Here is a 23,706-nt window from a genome sequence, read left to right as displayed (position 1 = left end):
TCAGTGCAAAGAATTACGACTGCTGCCCGGCTCGCTGAGAGGCGGGGTCATTAAAGGAAAGTGGCCTCATTCTTGGCTCCCTGGGTGCTCAGGGTTCCTGGCAGCTGGGAGGGGGCTGGGTCTTTATCAAGAAGAGGCACCCAGGGCGGCCGGCAGAGGGCACTATTTTGCCAGGGACAGTAGTCATCACCAGGGAGCTCTGGCATCTGGAAAGCGGGCAGACAGACAGCAAAGCTGAGTCTGTTAGAACAAGGAGAGGGCCATCAGCCTCGCGGCCAGGCGGCAACTTCCAAGCTGAGCATCTCGACTGTGGCAAATTGTGGGTGGGCTCTTGTTGGGGAGTGTCCTTCGGGGAGGGCAGGATGCCCACTGTCCCAAGGGCCAGCTGCCACCACTGGAGGCTCTGGTGCTACTCTGGGAGCAGCGGCCAATGTGTAAAATGGCTCCAGGGCTGCCCTGGCCAAGAACGGAACGAGCTGCTGCTTTTCCATTTTCTCCTTTTATTTAAAGCTGTCACAATAGACTGGAAGTGCCAGGCAGCTCCACCTTCTCCCATCTTCTGAGGAGACGGAGCCCAGGGCTGGGTTCCACCGCAGGGAACGGTATGGCCAGCCTCTCACACCAGCGCCTGGAAAACCTCCAGCTTCTCCCGGTACAGGTGGTGAAACTGCTTGGCCAGGTAATGGAAGGGGGCTTCATAGTTTTCCATCTCCTTCTGGAGAGACAAGTTGAAGAAGGGTTGGCTGGCTTTAGGGATGTCACAGACAGCTGGCATTCCCCATCCCCTCCTCCCGTCAGGCGCTCCGACCTGTGACCCAACCTCTTCTTCCCAGCACTCGGGGCAGCTACTACGGTTCCGCCCGTTTTACAAGAAGGCAGCTGAAATGCAGAGAGATGAAGATGGCTTGCCGAAAGCCACACACTTGCCTGTGATGGAGCTGGGTCTGAACCTAGACATGTTCCCACAGAGCCTGTGCTTTTAGCTAGTCTCACTCTGTGTGACGGGACATCAAAACGAGACTCGTTCTTACTTAGCTTTGCCTGAGGTCCCAGAGGTCAAAGCAAAACAACAGATGGCATGCTCTGGAGGGAGGACCAAGCAGGATGGAGGCGGGGGTGTGTGTGTGCTGTGGTATTTCCCCAAGGATGGAATGTGGGCGCTTCTCTTTTCCCTCACCCTGAGGTCAGTGGGAGGGTCCCAAGAGAAGCCTACAGCCCAGGGACTTAGGAAGGTGCTGGGCCCAGGCTTGGAAAGCACTGAGGTGAGGCTGGGGCTGGCTGTTTGGATGGCTGAGCAGGACAGGAAAGACTGTCTGCACTACCTCCTCTGTCAAACTGGGGTTGCAGCCGTGCTTCCCTGGACCAGCAGAAGGCCCTGCAAGAACCCAGTGTGAAGCTGTCCTAAAGGGACCTCCCGGGGACAGCCCCCAGGAGGGTGATGGGTTCCACCACCAATGGATGGCCTGGAACGGAGGTTGCAGGAAAGGTGAGCAGGTGTCACCTGTGAGGCGGAAGCTGCAGGTGAGCGAGCGCCCCCTATGTGGGTAGGGAGGGCATCTCAGACACCTGGCAAGTCCAGAGGGGCCAGAACAGGTCCCAGCAAAGAGAGCTGGAGGGGAAGCACAGGTGTAGAAACACAGACGCAGAAGCCCAGTCCTGCTTCCCACAGCAGGCTCAGGGGGTGGAGCTGACTTTAAATCAAGAATTTTGACAGTCACTCAGGACTGGCTACTTTTATAACTGAAACAATGAATAATTTTGTGACTAAAGGTGCCCAAAGGATTTTTTATTATCTGAGAGATTCAAGTTCTGGAACTTGCCCTAGATTTTCTCCATCCTGTGGGAAGAACCTGCCCTATAGGGTGAGCATGACAAGCTCTGGGGGAAAGAAAATGATACTCTCTCCACTTAGCTATCATTTGTCACTCTCTATAGGAGAAGGCAATGGCACCCCACTCCAGTATTCTTGCCTGTAAAATCCCATGGACGGAGGAGCCTGGTAAGCTGCAGTCCATGGGGTTGCTAAGAGTCGGACACGACTGAGCGACTTCACTTTCACTTTTCACTTTCATGCATTGGAGGAGGAAATGGCAACCCACTCCAGTGTTCTTGCCTGGAGAATCCCAGGGACGGCGGGGCCTGGTGGGCTGCCATCTATGGGGTTGCACAGAGTCGGACACGACTGAAGCGACTTAGCAGCAGCAGCAGCAGTCACTCTCTATGTGTGTGCCCATGAGTATTTAAAAAAAATTTTTTTTAAAGAAATAAGTTGGCAGAAGAAAGCACCCACTACTTTCAAGACAGTAGCTCAAACTATGAATTCACGAGTACTTGTTTTCAGACAATCCTTGCCTGCTGGCAAAAGTGCAGTCTTGAGAAGAGACAATGAAATAGTCCCACTAAAATGGAAGGATTTCCAAACCAAAGTATGTAACGACGTTATCAAGCTCAGAGCCTCTGTTCTACAGTGGTCTGGGGTGCCAGGCGTGCAGTGGCCCAGCTGGCTTAGGCAGAGCCCAGTCTATAATTCAGAGGCTCCAAGTATGAGAAGAGCAGCCTTTCCACTCTGCCAGACAGGGTGACAGAAACAGGTATGTGAAACCAGATCCTGCAGAGAAAGTTACTGGACTTTCCGGGAAGGCAAGTCCCAAGGTAGAAGAGACAAGTCACCAGCAGAAGAACCAGAGGTGTCAGTGTGGAGAGGGGGCTGAGGAATGAGAGGACTGCTGGCGGCCCAGACAAGTGTCGATACTAAGTTCACAACTACCAAGGACCGGAAGGCTGTCACTCTCCAGCAAGACCAAGAGGAATAACTCAGTTGTATCTGCAAGGTGCTTTGGGTTGTACAGAGTGTAACATCCTAGGACATGTCAAACAGCAAAACATTACCTCGGTTGAAAATGTAGTTAAGTGTCGAATGGGAAGAGAATGAGGCCGGCAAAGCACACACTCGAGGATTTCTAAATGAACCTGAAAGCTCTTAAAAGCTAGATCTTAGGGAAAACGCAACATAAAAAGTAGGGAATTCAATGGAGGCAAGCCTTTTTATACACATGGAGTGCTCCTGAAGTAGCAGATGTAAACGGAACCATTTTCCAAATGCACTAGGAGGGCTTGCCAATGACAGGAGTCCTTTTGTTAAATGACAAATCATAGTCTCACGGACATCTTTGGACACCTGTAGAGTAGGTCTGCTTTGCATGAAGAATCCTTAGAGCAGGGTCAGACTAGTGCTTAATCTGACCTAGAATTCTCCCCCTGCTGCTGCTGCTGCTGCTAAGTCACTTCAGTCGTGTCCGACTCTGTGCAACCCCATAGACGGCAGCCCACCAGGCTCCCCCGTCCCTGGGATTCTCCAGGCAAGAACACTGGAGTGGGTTGCCATTTCTTCTCCCCCTAGAGACTCCCAGAGTGGGCTCTGTGGGAGGCCATAGCCCCTTCGAGAAGGTTATCGAGCTGGGCAGGGCTGTGTTCTAGTTCTGGTTCTATGCTTGTTAGCTGGGTGACCAGAGAAAGCTACGCAGTCTTTCTCAGTCTGTCACCAGTGAGATAAAGAGAGCAGCAGGGCTGCTGGAAGCCCAAATAGATAATGTGTGCAAAACACCTGGTACACGGTGCAAACACCAGTTCCCCTCCTCTCTTCTTTCTGCAAGAGGAGCCATCCCTATGGATCTTTCTTGAACTTTCTTTTATTTAGTATTGCCCAACTTCTTAGAGCAGTAAACAATGCATTAAAATTTTTTAACTTCTGCTTAAAGAAATGCTTTAAGTTTTTTTGGTGTGAAAAGGCCAAATATTGAGGGGTGTCAGGAAGTCAAAGAGGAACCACAAAGGATCCCAAATAGCCAAAGCAATCCTGAGAAAGAACAAAGTTAGAGGCATCATAGTTCCTGTTCAAACCATACTGCAAAGCTACAGTATTCAAAACAATATGACACTAACATTAAAAACAGATACAAAGAGCAATGGAACAGAACTGAGAGCCTGGATATAACCATATACAGATAGGGCCATCTAATATTTGACAGGGGAGTCAAGAATACTCAAAGGGGAAAAGACAGTCCCTTCAGTAAACAGTGCTGGGAAAACCAGATATTCACATGCAAAAGGATGAAACTAGAACCCTAATTGGCACCACTCACAGAAATTAACTGAAAATGAATTACAGACATGAAACCATAAAATTCCTAGAAGAAAACACTGGGGAAAAGATCCTCGACACTGGCTTTGGCAATGGTTTTACGAATATGACAGCAAAAGCACAAGCGACGAAGGCACAAATCAGTAAGTGGGACCAAAGCAGACTAACGAGCATGTGCACAGCCAAGGAAACCATCAGCAGATGCAAAGGCAACCTGCGGAATGAAAGAACGTACTTGCAAGCCACACATCGGATAAAGGATTAACATCCAAAACACACAAGAATTCGTACAACTCAACAGCAAAAACATAAATACTATGATGAAAAGAAATGGGCAAAGGATCAGCAACAGATATTTTTCCAAAGAAGGTATTCAAAGGACCACCAAGTATATGAAAAGGCGCTCAACATGATTAACCATCGGGGAAATGCAAATTAACCACATTATGTCACCTCACACCTGTGAAGATGACCATCATCAAAAAGACAAGAGATAACAAGTGTTGGTGGCGATGTGGAGAAATGGGAAGCCGTGTGCACTGTTGCTGGGTATGAAAACTGGTGCAGCCAGTGTGGAAAACAGGATGGAGGTTCCTCAAAAATTAAAAATAGAGTTGCATGTGATTCAGACTCAGACCCACTTCTGAGTCTGTAACCAAGGAAATGAAAGCACTATCTTGGAGAGATTTCTTCATCCACGACAACAGTCACAACATAGAAATAACATAAGTGTACACTGATGAGTGGATAAAGGCAATGCGGGCCACACACAGAGGAATATTATTCAGCCACAAAAGAGAAGGACATTCCGCCATTTGTGACAACGTGGATGAATCCTGAGGGCATTATGCTAAGTGAGATAAGCCAGACAAGAAAGACAAATATTGCTATGTTGTCACTTATAAGTGGAATCTAACAAAAGACAACTCAGAAACAGAGCAGATTGGTGGATGCCAGGGGCAGTGAGGGTGGGGGCAGGAGAAAGGGGTGAAGGTGATCAAAGGGTACAAAACCCCCCGTTTTAAAATGAGTATGTTGTGAAGATGGAACTATAAAGAAAAAAGAAAATCAAACAGCAGTAACTAACACAACATTTTAAAGCAAATACACTCCAATAAAAAATAAAACAAAATAAATGGCCATGTAAGACAACTGTGGCTGCATTTAGTAAGAAGAGAGGAAGAGATGGGCTTGGCTAAGTCTCAAATGGCATTTGGTTGTATTTCCTTTTTAATTACAGCTTTCTTAACCGCGCTGCTGGTGGTGCTTCGTTGGCATCAGCTCAGGGGGGACTAGTTAACCTGCACGGTTAATATCAAGTGTGAGCCGCAGCCTCCCCAGACATCATTTACACCCGCCCATTTCAATCGTGCAGAGGCGAACACCTGACCAGAGCTTGAACGTCCAGCCCAGTGGCCTCTCGTGATGAAAGCTAGGAGTGAAGGTTAATTTCTGAGTTCTATCAAGAATTCCAGAGAACGTGGGATATTAGGGTGAGGAGGCAATTTCATGAATGTGAGTGGAGGAGGAGGGAAAATGAAGTATTGTTTGCTGTGGGTGGAAGAGTTACTGCTTTGCTCAAAGGCGTGCTGCGTACAACATGGGTAACCCTCCATACAGTAAAAGCTCACTAACTGGAACTTCATTAATGCAGCATTTATGATTACTGGACCAGAGGCAAGACTGACATTTACCTCCGTACAGTCTAGGAATACAAAGATTTGGTGAGTAATAATAGTATAAATGAGATTACTGGGGGGAATAGTTATACTTAAAAAAAGCTAATATTGACAGAGCGTTTACTGTGCCCCAGATTTTGTGCTAAGTGTTTTTATATTCACCATCTGACTTAATTCTCATATTTATTACTCAATGAGGAATATATTTTATCATCCCTATTTAATAGGTGAGGAACCTGAGGCACAAAAGGTTAAATAACACTCAAGGGGCCCACAGATAGGGCTTCTATTCACCATCAGAGGACAGAGCACCCGATTTTACTTGCTACACTTTCCCTAAGGAAAGCATTCTGCTTTGGGGTGTTTAAGAAGTTCACATCCAGGGACTTCCACGGTGGCCCAGTGGCTAAGACTCCACCTTGCAATGCAGGGGATGCAGGTTCGACCCCTGGTTGGGGATCTGAGATCCCATATGCCACAGGGCAACTAAATTTGCACCCTGCAACTACCGAGCCTGCGTGCTGCGACTGGAGAGTCTGTGTACCACCACGGAAGATCCCGCGTGACAGTGCAACAAAGACCCCCACGTACCGCAGTGCCGCAACTGGAGAGTCTGTGTACCACCATGGAAGATCCGCATGACAGTGCAACATGCACCACAACCAAGACCCGATGTAGCTAAATAAACAAAACAGTTCACCGCCACATAGGAATTGAACAGCAGCACCCATCGAGTTTTGTAGATGCAACAAGAGTACCTGTAACTTAAGTGGAGTTTGAGCAGAAAACGACCTCAGGGCTATTTATTAAGTAGCCCACTGACTCTCTGAGAGAACCAAAGAATCAAGGCCAGAGGCCACAGGGCCGGGAGTGAGGTCCAAATGACCACTAGGGATGTTTCAGGCTGTGCCAGGCGTGGCGAGTCTACCCAGGAGCCCCAGGAAGGGGTTGGCCCCTGGCCCCTACTGGCTCTGAAGTGGATGTTTCTGGGTGGCTCCTGCAGGGGGCAGTGTTCACTTGATTCCCTGCCATCATCGCACAAACGTTCATCCAACTGGTATAGCCTGGGTCACATGCCTGCACCCTGGCTGCAGGGAGGCTGGGAACTCAGAACTCCCCATACAGGAGGGGCTTCACGTGACACTGTGAACACGCCAAAATCATGATATCTCGCATTGAAAGTGCTGGGAACAAACTACTCTGTCCCAATTCCTGAGGGCTCCTGTGGCTTGGAGTCACTCTGGGGCTGCAGCAAGGTGGCGACTGGGAGCAGTGAGGGAAACCAGAAGTCGGGGGTCCCAGTCCTGGTGCATCGTCACCCCATCAGGAAGTAGGAAGTGTGGGACAGCTCCTGGATCAGGGGACTGATTCTGAGGGCCTATAAAATAATGTGCCAACAACGCCATAACCACGTGCCTCCTGCAGACGTCCGGCGGCACTGTGGCTGGACACAACACGTTTGTATTCCTTACTAACTGGTATCCAGCTTTTCCCAGGGCTGGCTGGCTGATCCGCTTCATTGTAACACACGAGTGACTCTTGCTATATTGAGACGAGATCTCAGGCGAAGGATGTAACATCAGCTCCAAATCTGCGTATGGTGTGGTAACAACTTGATGCATGCAAGGTCACGTGAAAAACTGCTTCCAGCCAAGGCCCTGCTGCAGACTGGGGCTATGGCGCAAGCAGTGGTACTTACCACGGATGTTTCAAAACATTCCAGGCCTTGGCCCAGTGCCCACGCCTGGGCCTGGGCCACATCCACCACTCGCCTGCCAGCCAGGTCTGTCTTGTTCCCCACCAGCACACCTACTCGAAAGAGACAATCAGAGCATCACATTATAACCATGGCTGTCTGGGAGGACAGCTAGAGAGAAAAAACAGCAAGCAGCCTACTTCTGAGGGGTGTGAAATGTCATCTGAGAGAGGCCGTCTGACCCCAGGTGGTGAGCACCAGCAGACTCTGCGCTGGGCCCCCGGGGCCGAGGCAGAGTGGGCAGCATGCCCTTCCACCTGCAGTTTTTGTTCAGCCCCTTTTCTAGATCTTGAAGGTACCTGCCTGCCTTGTCTCCTTAAGGCTCCGAGTGCTGTGAAGGCAAGGACCAAACCGATGTGAGCATTTGCGATCATTTCTAGTGCATGGAGCAAACTTTCAAAACGGTCATTAATACTAATCTGAGGGCTGGGCTTGGAGTCAGGGATGCAGAGGTAATTTAGTTCTGTTGCCAGCTGTATCCGCTGCAGCTAATTTTTGAGCCTGCCTCTGGAGATTGCTTTCCTTGGTCTCTAATGAGGAGAATTTGTTGATCTCACATAGGGATGAGAAATAAACTGATTGAGAGCATTCAGAAGTGACAGCGGGCCTTGCATGTTTGCTGGTGCCCCACATACAGGAGAAAATGAGGGCTGTTTCCCTGGGGTGAGCCTTCCAGAAACAACTCGCATTCATATCCCAACGCCTTCCCCTTAGTATGTTTGAGTTGCTCCACAACCCTGCCAGATGGGCATCACCAGGTCCATTTTACAGACTCAGAGGTGTGGCAACCTACTGAGGCTGCAAGGGCTCCGAAGGGGCAGAGCCAGGGTACAGTCCAGATTGCTACACCCAAAGCCCAGAGCATCTTGTTTTTGCACCCACAGGTACCTCTGCAGTGACCTTGTGCCCTTGAATTTGAAGGACAGAGGAGCTGCTGGAAACCCTGGATGCCTGCAGCTCTTACCTGGGAGGGTGGTCCCTGGAATCTGAGACCGAGCCTTCTCCAGCCACTTGCTGCAGTTGGTGAAGGACTGCTCGTTGGTCACGTCGTAGACAAGACACAAGACATTGGGACTCTCCCACTAGGCAAGGCAGACAGGATTCGAACACGTCACTGACAGAGAAAGTGACTTCTAGGCGGGGAGGCAATGTGGCCTTCTAAGGGAAGGGACACGTGAGTGCAGGGAAATGAAAAATCCAAAAGGGGATATGAGTCAGAAAACTGAGCCACACCCATGGATGAAAACGATTTATCCACAGGTATGAATGGGAAGGCCTAGGCGCAGTGACCATGATGGCAAGAGCTTGAATCCATGCCAGGCTCTCTGCTGGGCATTTTCTGTGTGTCACTATGAAACCTCCCAACTCTGCAGGGCTGGTCTGAAGATCCCTACCATGTAGCTGAAGGTAGTAAGTTCAGAGTGGGTAACTGACTTGCCCAGGTCACATGGGATTCAAACACCAGGGTGGAGCTGATGCCTTTCTCTACCCAGAAACACTTTGTCTGCCTCGGTTCCATGAACTCATTCTGCTACTTGTTCTCATCGAGGGCCCACTCTTATCCAAGTTGATGTGCTTTTCTGCTCTGCAGGCCTGAAAGCGCATCCTTTTTTTTCATTAGCCAGTTGCTGGAAGCTGGTTTGCTAACATCTTCTTAATAAGGGTCGGCTTTTTAAAATGCAAAGGGTATGTTCTGCTTCTCCAGCAGTATGTCAGCCCTAATCCAAACCAGATCGGCCACTGGACAGGGTTCATGGTCCCAATTAAGAACCAAGGCTAAGCTCTCAGGAGCCGGCACCTTCTGGGGCTGCTCAGAGTCCTGGGCCAACCTGCTGCCTGGCACAGGCTATGGGACCGTGCTGATACTTGTCCTGGTCTCTGGGGACCCCCATTATGCACAATTAGAGACCGGTTTATTTCTAAGGTGTTATCACCTCCCAAGGTGTGAGGGAGAAGCCTTTTCCTTTTAGCTGTCCTTGGAAGGTCAGCCTGGAATTGGCTCTGCAGGCCTCTAGGATGGGAGGAACTTAGACTAAATTGATGATGCCCTTACACCTTCACTTCACAGACTAACTCAAGAAGTCTAGCTGAAGCCACACTGACCACCTCTGTGAGCATGCAGGAGAGACCTTCTTCTTCCAGGCCTCAGTGAGCAGACCCAGGATGGGCAGCAGGCGGCCCTGATGTCCCCAGACACTTTATCCCCTCCGCCAGGCAGCGCTGGCCATTACGTAGGCACGTGGTAAAACACCAAGAACTCATGCATGAGGCCAGCCCTGTGTGAAATTACCATCACTAGATCTATTTCTCTTAGACAAAAAAAAGAAAAAAAAAAAAGGAGGGGGGCAGCAAAAATTTCTATTAAAATGTAGCTGTTCTTGGAAAGGCAGGGGCTCTGGAGATCTCAAACCTTCTAATTAGCTCACTGGCCCAGATTAGTGGAACTGTTACCTTGGAAGGTACAGCAAACTGGATCCTAAGAGGAAGGCTATTCCGGCTGGAGGAGCCTGGGCAGCAGGGGCAGGTCCCAGAGCAAACCTAGATGGGGTGGGCTTGCAAATATGGGCACAATAAAGGACAGAAATGGTATGGACCTAACAGAAGCAGAAGATAATAAGAAGAGGTGGCAAGAATACACAGAACTGTACAAAAAAGATCTTCACAACCCAGATAAACATGATGGTGTGATCACCAACCTAGAGCCAGACATCCTGGAATGCAAAGTCAAGTGGGTCTTAGGAAGCATCACTACGAACAAAGCTAGTGGAGGTGATAGAATTCCAGTTGAGTTATTTCAAATCCTAAAAGATGATGCTCTGAAAGTGCTGCACTCAATATGCCAGCACATTTGGAAAACTCAGCAGTGGCCACAGGACTGGAAAAGGTCAGTTTTCATTCCAATCCCAAAGAAAGGCAATGCCAAAGAATATTCAAACTACTGCACAATTGCACTCATCTCACACGCTAGTAAAGTAATGCTCAAAATTCTCCAAGCCAGGCTTCAACAGTCGGTGAACTTCCAGATGTTCAAGCTGGTTTTAGAAAAGGCAGAGGAACCAGAGATCAGATTGCCAACATCTGCTGGATCATTGAAAAAGCAAGAGAGTTCCAGAAAAACATCTACTTCTGCTTTACTGACTATGCCAAAGCCTTTGACTGTGTGAACCACAAAAAACTGTGGAAAATTCTGAAAGAGATGGGAATACCAGACCACTTGACCTGCATCCTGAGAAATCTGTATGCAGGTCAAGAAGCAACAGTTAGAACTGGACATGGAACAACAGACTGGTTCCAAATAGGAAAAGGAGTACATCAAGGCTGTATATTGTCACCCTGCTTATTTAATTTATATGCAGAGTACATTATGAGAAACACTGGGCTGGATGAAGCACAAGCTAGAATCAAGATTGCTGGGAGAAATATCAATAAGCCCAGATATGCAGATGACACCACCCTTATGGCAGAAAGTGAAGAAGAACAAAAGAGCCTCTTGATGAAAGTGAAAGAGGAGAGTGAAAAAGTTGGCTTAAAACTCAACATTCAGAAAATGAAGATCATGGCATCTGGTCCCATCACTTCATGGCAAATAGACAGGGAAACAATGGAAACCGTGACAGACTTTATTTTTTTGGACTCCAAAATCACTGTAGACAGTGACTATAGCCATGAAATTAAAAGATGCTTACTCCTTGGAAGAAAAGTTATGACCAACCTACAGCATATTAAAAAGCAGAGACATTACTTTGCCAACAAAGTTCTGTCTATTCAAAGCTATGGTTTTTCCAGTGGTCATGTATGGATGTGAGAGTTGGACTATAAGGAAAGCTGAGTGCTGAAGAATTGATGCTTTTGAACTGTGGTATTGGAGAAGACTGTTGAGAGTCCCTTAGACTGCAAGGACATCCAATCAGTCCCTTCTAAAGGAAATCAGTCCTGAATATTCATTGGAAGGATTGATGCTGAAGCTGAAACTCCAATACTTTGGTCATCTGATGTGAAGAACTGACTCATTTGAAAAGACCCTGATGCTGGGAAAGACTGAAGACTGGAGGAGAAGGGGATGACAGAGGATGAGATGGTCGGATGGCATCACCGACTCGATAGACATGAGTTTGGGTAAACTCTGGGAGCTGGCGATGGACAGGGAGGCCTGGTGTGCTGCAGTCCATGGGGTTGTAAAGAGTCGGACATGACTGAATGAACTGAACTGAACTGGAAGGGGAGTCAGGCTATGGGACCTCGAGGGCACCCCCTAGTGGGGAAGGAAATCTTTGCTCCAGGCCTAGGAGGTAGCATGCATGCTAAGCTGCTTCAGTCATGTCCGAATCTGTGACCCCATAGACTATATGCCAGGCTCCTCTGTCCATGGGATTCTCCAGGCAAGAATATTGTAGTGGGTTGCCGTGCCCTCCTCCAGGGGATCTTCCCCAGCCAGGGATCGAACCTGAGTCTCTCAAGTCTCCTGCATTGGCAGGCAGGTTCTTTACTACTAGTGCAGGAGGAAGACTGAAAAAAACATCCGTAGGAGGTGGTTGTCTAAGAGAAGAGGGTCACCAAGTCGGAGGGTACTCTGGCACATTGGGAGCCCAGCTAGTCCAGAGTTGGGGGGAAGGGCAATCACAAATCACATGCAAAAGCTGCTTTACCTGCCAAGGGGCCACAAGCCCCAAGGTTGGGAGGAATGACCCTTGAAGAGTGTTGCCACGGTCACCTTTCCTGGCGACTGGAGTGCAGTGGCATTGTTAAGGGGCAAATCTTTGGAGGGAGGAGGAGGTTAGAAAAAAGACTGATACTTGCCAATTTATCCAGCATTTCAGAAAACAGCTCTTTGCCGGCCGAGTCAAAAATGAAGAGTTCCTGGAATCAGAAAGGCAGGTCTCAGAAAGTTGAGGAAACCCCTGGCTGCACACGTGGATAGGACTCCTGCTTACCTTCAGGGTGATCCATGCATGCACATGTGCACATACATTTATCTCTTGTCCTCTGCAGGCAGAAGAGGATGAGAAGAGGAACGAACTCAGGTACAATTGTTTCCCACCCCAAGCAGCCCCTTCTGGGTGGCGTCTCACCTCTTCTAACCCTGAGTGCAAAAATACCAGGAACAAGCTGACTCCCCACCTGGCAGAACAGAATGCTAAACAGGCTGACAAGTGCTCTGGTTTCCGAAAGGTCATTCTGCACTTTGTTAACCAAATTGATTTTCAAATCTTGAAAAACGATCCTGTTTAAAGGAGGTCACGGAGGAGGCCTGGGGAAGGCATTTAAAGTAGGACAGTCTGTCAGGGTTCTGGACAGCTGAGGCTTGATGCTGGCGGAGGGCTCAGGATGACCCTTCCTGCCCGTGTCCCAACCTTCGCCGGCACAGGTGAGAGCCCCTCCCCGTTGCTGCCATCCAGGAAGTCTCCCCCAGTGTCCCTGTAATTTCCCACTGGCTCTGGTGACCAGCACACGCTGTCTGAAGGTCAGCAGCATCCTCTGCTTTGCACATTGGCGATAGCTGCATTCATTTTATCCCTTCTCACTGCATCTTGGGTACTTAAAATTGCTTTTTGCTCATGGACTGCTTTGACAATCTGGCGATTCTTAAACCTTCTCTCCAGGAAAGTACATGCAAACATTATTGTTTGGTTGCTAAGTCGTGTCTGACTCTTCTGTGACCCCACAGACTGTAGCCCGCCAGGCTCCTCTGTCCATGGGATTCCCTAGGCAAGAATACTGGAGGGGGTTGCCATTTCCTTCTCCAGGGGATATTTCTGACCCAGGGATCTTCTACATTGGCAGGCTGATTCTTTAGCACTGAGCCACCAGGGAAGCCCACAGGCAAAGGGAACAGCTTGGAATTCAATTTCAAGGGTTGAGCTTTACCACAGAGAGATGTGGGTTAGGAACTTTGATACTCAGGAAGTTCTAAGGGTGAGGTCCAGAGTCCAGTCTTTCTCACTTCCTCTTCTTTTTCTCTATAGATTTTATTAACTGAATATAGACTTCTATTTATTAATAACGTAATATATGGCAGCCCAAGTCACCAAATACTGTTACAAAATATCCCCTCACTTTTGCTAACTGAAAATCAGGATATTGCTTTATTCTTTTCTTCAAATCATTACAAAACTATGGTGTGGTAGAGACAGTCCTATAATTAGGTCCTGGTTGTTAACTCAATGGACATGAGTTTGAGCAAACTCCGGGAGATAGTGAAGGACAGGGAAGCCTGGCATGCTGCAGTCCATGGGGTTGCAAAGAGTTGGACAGGACTGGGTGACTGAACAACAACAATTAACTGTTTCAGGAGGGAACCTGGCCATGGCAATGTCACAGCTGAAATATGTACCTCTGAGCTCCTAGTCTTCTTTTCTTTTGGCAACTGTTGGCCTCACCTCCTCTTCTTCATCCCTTCCCTACAGTGCTTCCCATGTCCCTCTCATTCTGTTCCCAAATGCTCAGACAGGTCTAGACCAAGTCCTGGCACTACTGGGTAGCTAGTCAGATGTGAGCAGGTCCTGCTCCATCCTGGACATGATCCTCTTTCCTTCTCCCACCTGGACACTGGTGACCAGAGCATGCCCAGAGATCCTTCTTCTCCTAGTCCTTGACCACCTCTCCTAGTCAAGGACTACTGCTAAATTTCCAGCCTTAGCAAAATTAAGCAAGATAAAACCTCCAGCACAGGTTGGCACAGGCACACCAAGACCTAAATGGTGACTCAAAGTAACCAGGGGTTCATTATGCTGTATTTGTAATAAATTAGCACTGCACTTTCTGCCCCCTCCCCTGCTGTGGGTTACACTTGGGTGCTTATGGGTGACTGTGCATGAGGAGAAAAATTCTTAGAACCTAAAGTTGTCAATCAACTTGTCAGTCAGATGATGCAGGGCATAGGGAGGGACCACCACTCTAAAGACCCCAACTGTACACCACTGAGGGGCTGCTTCTGATTTCCAAACAACCTGTTCTTTCTCAAGAGGATACTCTTGTTTTGCTTAATAAAACTATTGCTACTTAAAACTGTTCTATGTCAAAGACAAATATCATATGATATTGCTTAAATGTGGATTATAAAAAATGGGTACAAATGAACTTATCCTCAAAACAGAAATCAAGTTACAGATATAGAAAACAAATTTATGGCTACCAGGGGGCAGGCAGGGGGAGGGATAAATTGGGAGATTGGGACTGACATATATACACTACTATATATAAAACAGATAACTAATAAGGACCTACTGTATAGCACAGAGAACTCCACTCAATAGTCTGTAATGGCCCATTGGGAAAATAATCTGAAAGAGTGTATATATATAACACACACACACACGCACATATATATATGGGGGCTTCCCTGGTGGCTCAGATGGTAAAGAATCTGCCTGCAATGCAGGAGACCTGGGTTTGATCCCTGGGTTAGGAAGATCCCTTGGAGAAGGGCATGGCAACCCACTCCAGTATTCCTGCCTGAAGAATTCCAAGGACAGAGGAGCCTGGAGGGCTACAGTCCATGGGGTCGCAAAGACCTGGACACAACTGAGCAACTACTGAGATATATATATGTGTGTGTGTGTGTGTATATATATGTATATATATATATATATATCTGATTCACTTTGCTGTACACCTGAAACGAATACAACTTTATCAACTACATCCAATTAAAAAAAAAAAAAAGCTGCCCTATGTCTCTCCACTGAAGTCCTTCCCCCAGAAGGTGAGAGCTAGGAAATCACTGTTCCCCAGGGATAGCGCTGCTTCTCTCCCAGAGTGGAGGACAGTGACCCCCGGAGTCCGCAGGCAGAGCTGGGGCAGCACTGAGCTCCCTCGGGGGAGCAAGGGGACCACTCACCACACTGTCCCCCGTGTCAGGGACTGGCACTGTTTTCACCACCAGATCCACCCCTGTTGTCTGCGGAGGAAAAGGAAGAACACACACGTCAGGGGGCCCCGGGGTGTATTGTCAGGAAGAGCACCCCACCCTGGGAGGCGTGTCCCTGGCTCCGGTGTCTGTTCTGGGCTCACTTCTTGTGCATAAGTCAGAGAGGACCTAGTCTCATCCAACCCCCTGCCCACGAGCAAGCTGTATGTGGTGACCAGCTGACCACAGGCTAGTCTGCTCCATACGGCTCTGCACCCTGTGGCTTGTGGCCATTCGTCAGGTCTCTGAGGGTTTCTTAAGGACACTGGGAAAGTCACTCCCTTAGGGTTATCTGATCACTTCTCTTTAAGCCTTTGCCAGGCCTACGACACCCACATCTCACCAGGGTGTAGTTCTTCTGGAAATGGGCCCCGTCGCTGCGGAAGAGCTGTGCCAGGGCAGTCTTGCCCACGGTGGGGTCTCCTGTGAGGTCAGAGTAGAAGAAAAACACTGCTTTCACGCTGATTTGACTCAAGGATCTCCCACTCCAGAAACTTAGTCTGGAAACCGAAAAACTTCAATGAGTTCTCAGAGAAAACGTGCCTGATTCTCATGGGAAATCGCCCTGGGGTTGCTGGCAGGGCAATGGGTCTGTGAGACCCATTTTCCAAACCAGCCTCATTTCTTCCGGGCTAATCCTTTCATCTGCAAAAACTGACCCAGAAGGTAACAGAGTCGAAGGAGAGCTTCTGAGCACTGGAAACAGAACTGAGACTCTTCCACTGAAACATACCTGATGGGGAAAACCTGTTCCTTACAAACTTGAATTTACTTTGAAGTCTTGAAGGTAAAAAGCTTCCCAGGTGGCGCTACTGGTAAAGAACCCACCTGCCAATGCAGGAGATGTAACAGACATGGGTTCAATCCCTGGGTCAGGAAGATTCCCTGGAGAAGGGCATGGCAACCCTCTCCAGTATTCTTGCCTGGAGAATCCCATGGACAGAGGAGCCTAGTGGGCTACAGTCCAAAGGGTCACAAAGAGTTGGACACAACTGAAGTGACTTAACACACTTGAAGGCAAGGAGGTATGACCAGGCACAGACTTACGGGTTCAGGTGACTAAACCACTTTGAGCTAGAGCATTCATCCTTAGAATCCTGCATAATTACTGAGGGGCAGAGGGGGTGACACTTAGGTGGGACCGTATTTATGACAGAGAGTCAGGGACTACATGTATCACCTGAAACCCATTTCCAAAGGACATTTTCCACTTCCACCTCCTGGTACCCATTTGCAACCACTGTGGATCCATCTTCCCAGGGCCTCTCCTCCAAGTCTACTGGCAACAGCCACTGGTTCCTCTGGCAACAGCCACTGGTTCCTCTAAGTCTATCTTATACCTACCGGGTCCATCTCCTCAACTTTGTCAGTGGACAGCCCCATAAATTGGTACCTCCAAACTAAAAGTTAATGTCACATTTTCAAGTCTGAGACCTGGACCTTTCAAAAGGTGGCAGGGGCAATTTGTTCTGGAGTTCCTCCCGGGCCCCCAGGGGTGCTAGAGACTCTCAGGGCTCATCCTTCACTCCCCTGTGCCCTCCCAACACCCCCACCGGTGGCTCTGCGTGGCCTCCTTTGATACCACGCTGTTTTCATTTTCAAGATCTTTTCCACCTTGAGCTTCACACTGACTCTCCCTCCATCACCCAGCACCTTGGCGGAACACCTGTCTCCTTCTTTCTCACCCCTTTGATCCTCAGCAAAATCGCCATCAAGCTCACAGCCTTCTTAGTTGCATCCTTTGATGTCATATCCTCACCTTAATCCACATCATGGGTGGCTCAACGTTCCTTTTACTTGACTCCTGGATAGCCTGCTGCTCTGTTCACTTTTCAGTTTTGACTTCTGTCACCTCATGTGAGACAACTACTTGACTACTTGTGACATTTCCTTTCACGTTGACTTCTCTGGGTCTGAATGAGCTAGTAAGGTCTTGCTTTTCTATCTGCTACCACTTCTTAGAAGGGAACCAACATGGGTTGAGCCTCCATTATGCACCCATTGATACAAACTCATTCACTCCTTCCCAGGCCCCTTACTTGACAGATGAAGATACTGAAACTCAGAGAGCTAAGTAATCTGCCTAGGATTCCAGTAGCATACTCTTTCTGCCCTCTCCTAGAGCTCAGGGACCCTTCTGGCCCATTTCTAAACTGCCCCTGCGGGTCCTCATCCCTGCAGCCTTTCAGGAGATGACTGTATCCATCCTCCCGACTTCAATTTTGTTTCTGCATCCAGTTGGAAATTGACTCCTCCCGCTTGTGAAATTCCCCACAGATTTGTCCTGGTTAATTTCATATATCTTGCTTCCAACTGTCAGTCAGAGTTCCCCATACTTCTGGAAAACCTCCAGTGTCGGCTAAGGAAGGATCTGAGCATGCGCAGCAAGGGGAGCCAGCCGATAAACACGTTTGCAAAGCAACGAGATGACAAGTGCAAGTTCAAATAATGCAAGCTGAGAACCAAGGTGTCTGAAGGCGCAGGGAGGAGAGAAGCTGATGAGGGCTTTCGTCAGCAGGGAGGACTTCCCTGGAGGAAGCTGAACCCAGGGGTGACGGTGGGGACAGGGGACGACAGGTGCACTGCTTGATGGAGAGGGTGCCATCTGCAAGGTCACCTGTGACCTCGTAATTGCCAAGTTCAGTGGTTTTCCCTCAGTCCTCATGCTCCTTAACGTCTCTGAAAGATGTCAGCGTGAAGGAGCATCCCTCCTCCTCCACCAGGGTCAGAGCGGCCCTCTGGCCCTGGTGAGCCTGCACTGGCTTGGTCTTCCCGCTGCTCCTCCCCCTCCCCCATGTGGACATTCTTGTGCATCCATCCTTAGTCCCCATCCACTCTGTCCCATTTACTCTTGCTACCTTTGCTGTTACTTCATGTGCCACAATCCATCTCCCAAGCTTTGCATTTCCAACAACCTGCAGGTGTCTTCACTGCAACGCGGGGCCTTCACCCAGTCTCAAGTGTGTACACAGCCACACTGGGGCCAGAGTGGTCCTGCCCCCGTCTCATTGTTCTGTTCACCATTCACTCTCACTGTCCCTAGACTTCACCCACAGTCGCCTCTGAAGTCTTCACCTCCTTCCTCCCACGCCCAGGCAGCTCCTCTTTATTCCTTACATCCTTCACTGGGTCTCCAGCCCGAATTTCCTTTGTTGTCAGGGCTGACACTGCCCTAGTTACCTTGAACTTCAACTGGGTCTCTTGTCTCAGCCCCAAACTCACCCATCCGTGGTCTGCCTTGTGATGCTGGGGGCTGGGGCTCCGCACTCACATTTCTCTGTCTCCCAGGGGCTTCCTGTCACACTCAGGGGCTTCCTGTCAGGCTCTGCCAATGTGAGTTCAAGAACTCTTCCAATGTGGAAGGCTGGTCGGGGGTAGGAAGAGGGACTTGCTCCTTCTCCTCTTTTGCAGTTTCTCCTAGCAGTCTCCTAGTGATGGCCTTCACCCCAGCAGCAGAGGTCGGCTGCTGCCTCAGTTGTGTTGTTTGTGGTTCTGCACTTCTGGGCCGGCCTGAGTACACCCCCTCAGAGACATTAGCATCGGTGGGTAGGGTCCCCTTCTCAGAGATCTGCAGCTCAATTCCAAGGCCCTTCTGAGCTTCGGGGTTCTGATACCCAGCCATCTTCCCTCTGTTCCTGCAGCCCTGGGGTGAGGCTCCTTCCTGCAGTTTCTCTGTGCTGCCTCGCTGTTCCCATTTGTCTTCCCCGCCCTCCAGTAGGTGTTTAATGAACATCCCATGCTAAATCCTCACTATCTAGACACTGAGTGCAGTTTCAGCTTTTGCCTGGACCCTACCTCATGCAGCACTCAGTAACAGAAGTGATCTTAAGACAAAGCCCCTTGGGACGGGCTGGACTTGTCTTTCCCTAAACCCAGGACTGAGCTCCCGGCTAGTGGGCAATGGGTCCTAGTGATCTATGACAAGTGCTGACATCACACACTGGGTACCACCCCAGCCGGGCAGTGTCCCCTCCTTGGAAATCTGGATCCTGGCTCGGGGGGTGGGGGAGGTTCTTCTTTAAGTTTCTGACAACGCTGATCTCTACCTACCCCTTCAGTGTCATGACAATGTTGTCTCCTGGGTTTTTCAGTCTCTGACACCCGATGAACCAATTCCATACATTAAAACCTCTCTGCTGAAATGCCTAATGTATCTTCTGTTTTCTTGACTAGATCTGGACTGCAAAAACTTCCCAGTTGGCCCTATTTCCTTTTTGTTTTTTCTTGCTGCTTTTCTTTCACCCTGAGTTTGGCATCAACAGACAGGCCTTCATAAAGCAGAGCTTTCCCCTGGTGATGTGCTCACAGAGCCTGTCCAAAGATGCTTTCCACTGTGTACCCTTCTCCACCTTCCAACCCTGTCTCTGACTATCCCTTACACAAGATCTGGGCTCTACCCTCCTATTCTCTTACTCCCTGAAAATTCCTCGAAGAAAATCTTCTTCTAGGTCTCCCTAATACAAATCCTAATCCCGCTCAATTTTCTGCCAGGCAAAGCTCAAAGAATGTCCTTCTGATGACCAGCCTCTGAAGGTCATCCCTCGGTCCTGTCTTTACCTGCCTGGCTACTGTGGCTCACTGCTGGTGGCATGAGACTTGTCAGAGCAACCTTCCAGGGAGGCACAATTATCACCCCCATGTCTGTCAGGAGGCACTAAGTACATGGTACTCAGGGCACAGATTCCAGCTCCAAGGCTTATGAGCTGTGTGACCTTGGTTCTGTAATCTCTCTGGGCCTCAGTTGCTACATCTCCAAAATGGGGAATAACAATATCCATCTCAGAGAATCATTATGAGGATTTAAGGAGTTAACATCTACAGTGCCTGACATATATTAAGTAATATTTAAGTGATCTGGAAGCACATAAAACACAGATAAATGTTAAGTGTTGCTTTCTCTCTTCATCTGAGGCAGCACAATTAGCAGCCGTGCCTTGAGGTATGCCTCTGGGAGCTGGCACACAAAGGGTATTTGCTGCGTTATAAGTGTTTGTGTGCAACCCAGGGTTTCCTTCAGTGTGGGAGTGGGCTGGGTTCATCCTGAGATTCCCAGTGCACCTTGTGTGGTGACTTACACATAGTAGGTGTTCAATAAATATGAGGACTGAATAAGCACTTGAATTGAGTCATCAGGACCTTTGGTAGCTAGTTCTGTGAGAGAACAGACGTAGATTGACTCCATTTAAACAACTGGTCAGTGCGGGAGGAGGTGCGTGTGGTGGGGGTGGGGTGGAGATGGGCTGTGCATAGCGATTCACTGCACTGAGGTCTGTTGTCCCTGGAAACTTCCAAGATGAGATAGATATTCTTAAGGCCTCAAAAAGAGGCTACAGATTGAGGGCTAGGTTGGAGTTTAGGAACAACTTGTAAGGCCATGGATGAAATCAGGTAAAACTAGTATTTGAGAGTGTGAGTATAAAGGACAAGGAGTCTAGAATCAAGGCCTGAGATGGTAGCCTGTGGGGCTAAGAACAAGCCCTGGAAATCAGATATACCTGGGTCTAGATACCAGCTCAGCCAAATCCAGCTGTGTGACCCAGGGCAAATGCCCCAACCTCTCTGGGCCTCAGCTGCCCCATCTGTAGAGGAGAATGACGATAATCCTGACCCCACAGAGCTGTTGAGATGACCTGTGCTGAGGGTATAGCACAGCGCAGGCACAAAGATGATGCTCAGTAAGTTGCCTCGTGATAGAAGTTGATTTAAAAAAGAAATAGGAGAAAGAACAGTCAGAGAGAGAAGCCCATTAAAAAAAAAAAAATCTAACTTCAGAGAAAAACATCTCCATCTTATCCATGAGGAGACTGAGGCTCAGAGAAGTGCTTTGTCCAAGAGGACACAGCCAATCTGTGGAATTATTTTTGTTGCACAATACTGCCCCCGCTGGTGCTCTGGAAACTAGACACTGCTTTTGAAGACCATTCATTTCTTTTGCTCCAGCATGATCTGAGTGACTTCGATCAGTCATCTTTCTGTGTGACTCTTTTACTTCCAAACTGGAAAAGTCATTACAAACACCACCCCTTTCAGTCTGAAAGAGAAGAATTTAAGGAAAATAATCTCCTTTTCCTCTATATAATCTCTCACTGCTTCTTTCCTGAATTGGTCAGAAAAACCTGGAAAGGTCACAGGTTTCAATAGTAACACAAGTTAAGAATTATGGAGGTGAGCAGATCTGGGGGGTGGGAATCCGGCTAGGACCTTGGGCAACAGACTTCATCTCAGTCCTCAATGAGGTCAGAACAATTCAGCATCTAACCCAGGGTGCCATGCTGTGCTTAGTTGCTCAGCTGTGTCAGATTCTGCAACCTCATGCACTGTAGCCCGCTAGGCTCCTCTGCCCATGGGGATTCTCCAGGGAAGAATACTGGAGTGGGTTGCTATTCCCTTCTCCAGGGGATCTTCCCGACCCAGGGATTGAACTCGGGTCTCCTGCATTGCAGGCAGATTCTTTACCAGCTGAGCTACCAGGGAAGCCCTACTCCAGGGTGCTGCTGCTACTGCTGCTAAGTCACTTCAGTCGTGTCTGACTCTGTGCGACCCCATAGACAGCAGCCCACCAGGCTCCCCTGCCCCTGGGATTCTCCAGGCAAGAACACTGGAGTGGGTTGCCATTTCCTTCTCCAATGCATGAAAGTGAAAAGTGAAAGTGAAGCCGCTGAGTCGTGTCCGACTCTGAGTGACCCCATGGACTGCAGCCCACCAGGCTCCTCCATCCATGGGATTTTCCAGGCAAGAGTACTGGAGTAGGGTGCCATCGCCTTCTCCGCTCCAGGGTGCTACCTACTGTGAAAGGGTTAAATGAAATATATGTGCCTGGCAATGTAGCAAAGACTCAGGAAAGTACATCTGTGCTCTGAGGTCCCAGGTCCATAATCCAGGCAAATGTTACCTGGAGTAACATTGAGCAGTAACACCATAAATATGCATGCCACATATGCATTCATTCTACAAATGTTTACTGAATACTTCCTATGTTCCAGTTGTATGTTCTGGGTGCTTGGGATGTATCAGTCAGCAAAACAGATACCCACTTTTGGGGGATTCAACATTTATGTCCTCAAACTTATGGGGCAGCAACCATAACTTTGGGTCTTAAAGACAACATACATGGTATTTTTGCAAACACTGGTCAGCTGGACATTACTGTCTCCTATCCCTGTTTTCAGAAGAATAGGGTCAAGGAAAAAAATTCCCGTAAGTAAGGACCACCTAAGTCACTGATGCCTAACTTTGGAGTACAGCACATGGTTTAGTTGAAGCACTTATGGTGTGCTTAGCCTGCTTTTTTTAAAAACCAGTCTGCTCCTCTTGAATACAGCTCCAATTGGTAACGGTGGTCTCAGAGTATGACAGGGAGCGAAGGAAACCAGCCGCAGCTACAAGTGTGCTCTGGAAGATAATTATCCCATGCCTAATGGAATTTACTATATCAGTAATTGCATTAACTCGCCTTTGAGAGAGAGAAAGGGAAAGACGGTAGATAATTTACGTGAACAAAAGCTCTCAACAATTTATGAAGTCTCTGGATTTCGGACACTGTATTCGCCCGCAAGTTTTCAGACTCACCTGCCAGGATGCATTTGGCTGCGAGCTTCACCATGGTAACCAACCACCTCCACGGACCAGACAAGAGAAGAGCGGCTGCTGGAGGCGCTGGTGGTCCTGCCTGGGAAGGGGAGTAGGGAGAACTGGCGCTCAAGGGGCCAGTGGCCACAGTGGGGACCGGGACAATGGGGCCTGGACCCTTCGGGCAGCCCGTGGGGCGGTATTTGGCGCTAGGGTCCCGGTGGGGCGCGGAGGAGCGCCAGAAGGGGTCAAGTTGTTCAGAAGGCAGCCGGGAAGGTCCCAGGGAGGCGATGCGGCTCCCGAACCCAGTCCAGCCCCCGGCAGTGTGGTTCGGGAACAGTGACCCAGAAATCCTCCGGCCCCCAGCCCCACTGTGGCTGTGATGTCCGAGCAACCACCGCCCGCCTGCCCCGCCTCCTCATCCCCCACCCCCGCCTCCTCCTTGCTGGCCATCGATTGGCTGCCATCAAAAATCCCACCCCCGCCCAGGGCTCACGGAGACCAGTGAGAGAAGGGGGCAGGGCTAACAGCCTTTCCCCCCCAGATAATTCGTAGCAGCAACTGCTCTTCAAGTTTATCTCGCTTGACTAATAATTGCAGAAGATGTCAATCATTTCCGCCTCCCGCCCCCTCACGGCTTGAAAGTTCAGGGAAA

General features: G+C 49.1%; 1 protein-coding gene across 2 annotated transcripts; it reads right to left on the bottom strand.

The window, feature by feature from the left end:
- Positions 1–480: 480 nt before the first annotated feature.
- Positions 481–23,480, bottom strand: IFT27 (intraflagellar transport 27). 2 transcript variants are annotated; one of them, XM_027541755.1, is made up of 8 exons: positions 23,052–23,480; positions 15,826–15,905; positions 15,414–15,473; positions 12,374–12,433; positions 8,541–8,658; positions 7,520–7,629; positions 6,412–6,498; positions 481–715 (listed from the first exon to the last, which is right to left on the bottom strand). In XM_027541755.1, the coding sequence occupies exons 1-8, from the start codon at positions 23,083–23,085 to the stop codon at positions 617–619; spliced, it is 648 nt and encodes a 215-aa protein (XP_027397556.1). In that variant the 5' UTR covers positions 23,086–23,480; the 3' UTR covers positions 481–616. The 2 variants fall into 2 exon arrangements, with proteins under 2 accessions (XP_027397556.1, XP_027397557.1); XM_027541756.1 differs by lacking the exon at positions 6,412–6,498.
- Between the last annotated feature and the right edge of the window lie 226 nt (positions 23,481–23,706).

Source organism: Bos indicus x Bos taurus, chromosome 5 (genome assembly GCF_003369695.1).
Source record: "Bos indicus x Bos taurus breed Angus x Brahman F1 hybrid chromosome 5, Bos_hybrid_MaternalHap_v2.0, whole genome shotgun sequence".
Lineage (NCBI taxonomy): Eukaryota > Metazoa > Chordata > Mammalia > Artiodactyla > Bovidae > Bos > Bos indicus x Bos taurus.
The sequence above is the reverse complement of the archived record's forward strand: the minus strand, read 5'-3'. Positions and strand labels throughout refer to the sequence as shown.

Coding starts and splice junctions, on each gene's coding strand:
- IFT27 (XM_027541755.1), bottom strand. CDS start 23,085: ATGGTGAAGCTCGCAGCCAAATGCATCCTGGCAG. Junction 12,434..15,413: donor CTGACACGGGGGACAGTGTG/GTGAGTGGTCCC, acceptor TTCTGATTCCAG/GAACTCTTCATTTTTGACTC. Junction 716..6,411: donor TCTCCAGTTGCGGCACTGCG/GTACGTGGGGGT, acceptor TTGTCTCTCCAG/AAGGAGATGGAAAACTATGA.